An 856-nucleotide genomic window follows, 5' to 3' on the forward strand; every position below is an offset into this window, starting at 1 on the left:
GACTGGACGGGACTTCCTTCCTCCAGACTTTGTAGCTGCTATTCCTCTGTCTAAAACATTCCCACCCTTCTAGCCTGTCTGGTTCCTACTCATCCTTCAGGACTGAACCTAGAAATAAATCTAGATGCTCCTGCTTTGAAAACCTTCCCTTGCCCCTTCAAATCTGGGTTGCTACCCCTCCCGCAAACGCATGACTGGATAACTCCAGGTTTCCTTCCTAGACAGCAAGCTCCCCCGGGCACAGACTGGGTCTCTGTCACCACTGGGCCTTACCCCCGGCACTCAGCGAGGGGCAGGCGCCAGGAACAGCTGGGTGAACAAACGGATGAGGCTTTCTGCTTAGGCTGGAGGTGCCAGCCTGCATGTCCTCTAGACTCCAGAGGGAAAGGCCGCCCTGGAACACACTACCTAGTCCAGTCGCCCAGTCATTGGCAGCACTTACCCATTTTTTTCCTGCTCCCTCAAGGGGCCCAGGTAGGCTTCGCCCGGTCACCATGGTAACCCAGGCACTTAGCACTGTGCCTAGAGCCAGGCAGCGTTTGGGAGGTATATGTTGAATGAATGAATGAATGAATGAATGAAACGAAACTTAGGTGAGAAACTGCAAACCACCTGTCCACGAGGTAAGCTTTCACAGATTACGTGGCAGCTCCACACCCCCGGGGGTCACTGGGTCTCGGGCCACCCCAGGGAGCAATGGGCCTCCTCTCCCCTCCCCCCGACCCCAGGGTGAGGGTGCGGCCGGCCCGGTGGAGTCTGCGCACAAAGCCCCGAGGGGCAACTCCCGGCCACGGCGAGGAGGTGGCGCCACAAGTCTCGGCCTCCACCGCTTCCCCGGAGGAACAGGGGGCCGGCC

General features: G+C 58.6%; 1 protein-coding gene across 2 annotated transcripts in view; it reads right to left on the reverse strand.

Annotated features, from left to right (window-relative positions):
* The window catches only part of COMMD8 (COMM domain containing 8), a 7226-nt gene that overhangs the window by 6173 nt on the left and 197 nt on the right, over nucleotides 1-856 (reverse strand). Inside the window, exon 1 of one of the 2 annotated variants that reach the window (XM_015560984.1) lies at nucleotides 443-534. The exons of the other annotated variant lie outside the window; for it this stretch is intronic. Coding sequence (XP_015416470.1) covers nucleotides 443-496 — 54 coding nt within the window. The 5' untranslated portion in view covers nucleotides 497-534. Of the gene's footprint in view, nucleotides 1-442; nucleotides 535-856 lie in introns of those variants that run through there. 2 annotated transcript variants of the gene reach the window in all.

This window comes from Myotis davidii, unplaced genomic scaffold (genome assembly GCF_000327345.1).
Source record: "Myotis davidii unplaced genomic scaffold, ASM32734v1 scaffold455, whole genome shotgun sequence".
NCBI lineage: Eukaryota > Metazoa > Chordata > Mammalia > Chiroptera > Vespertilionidae > Myotis > Myotis davidii.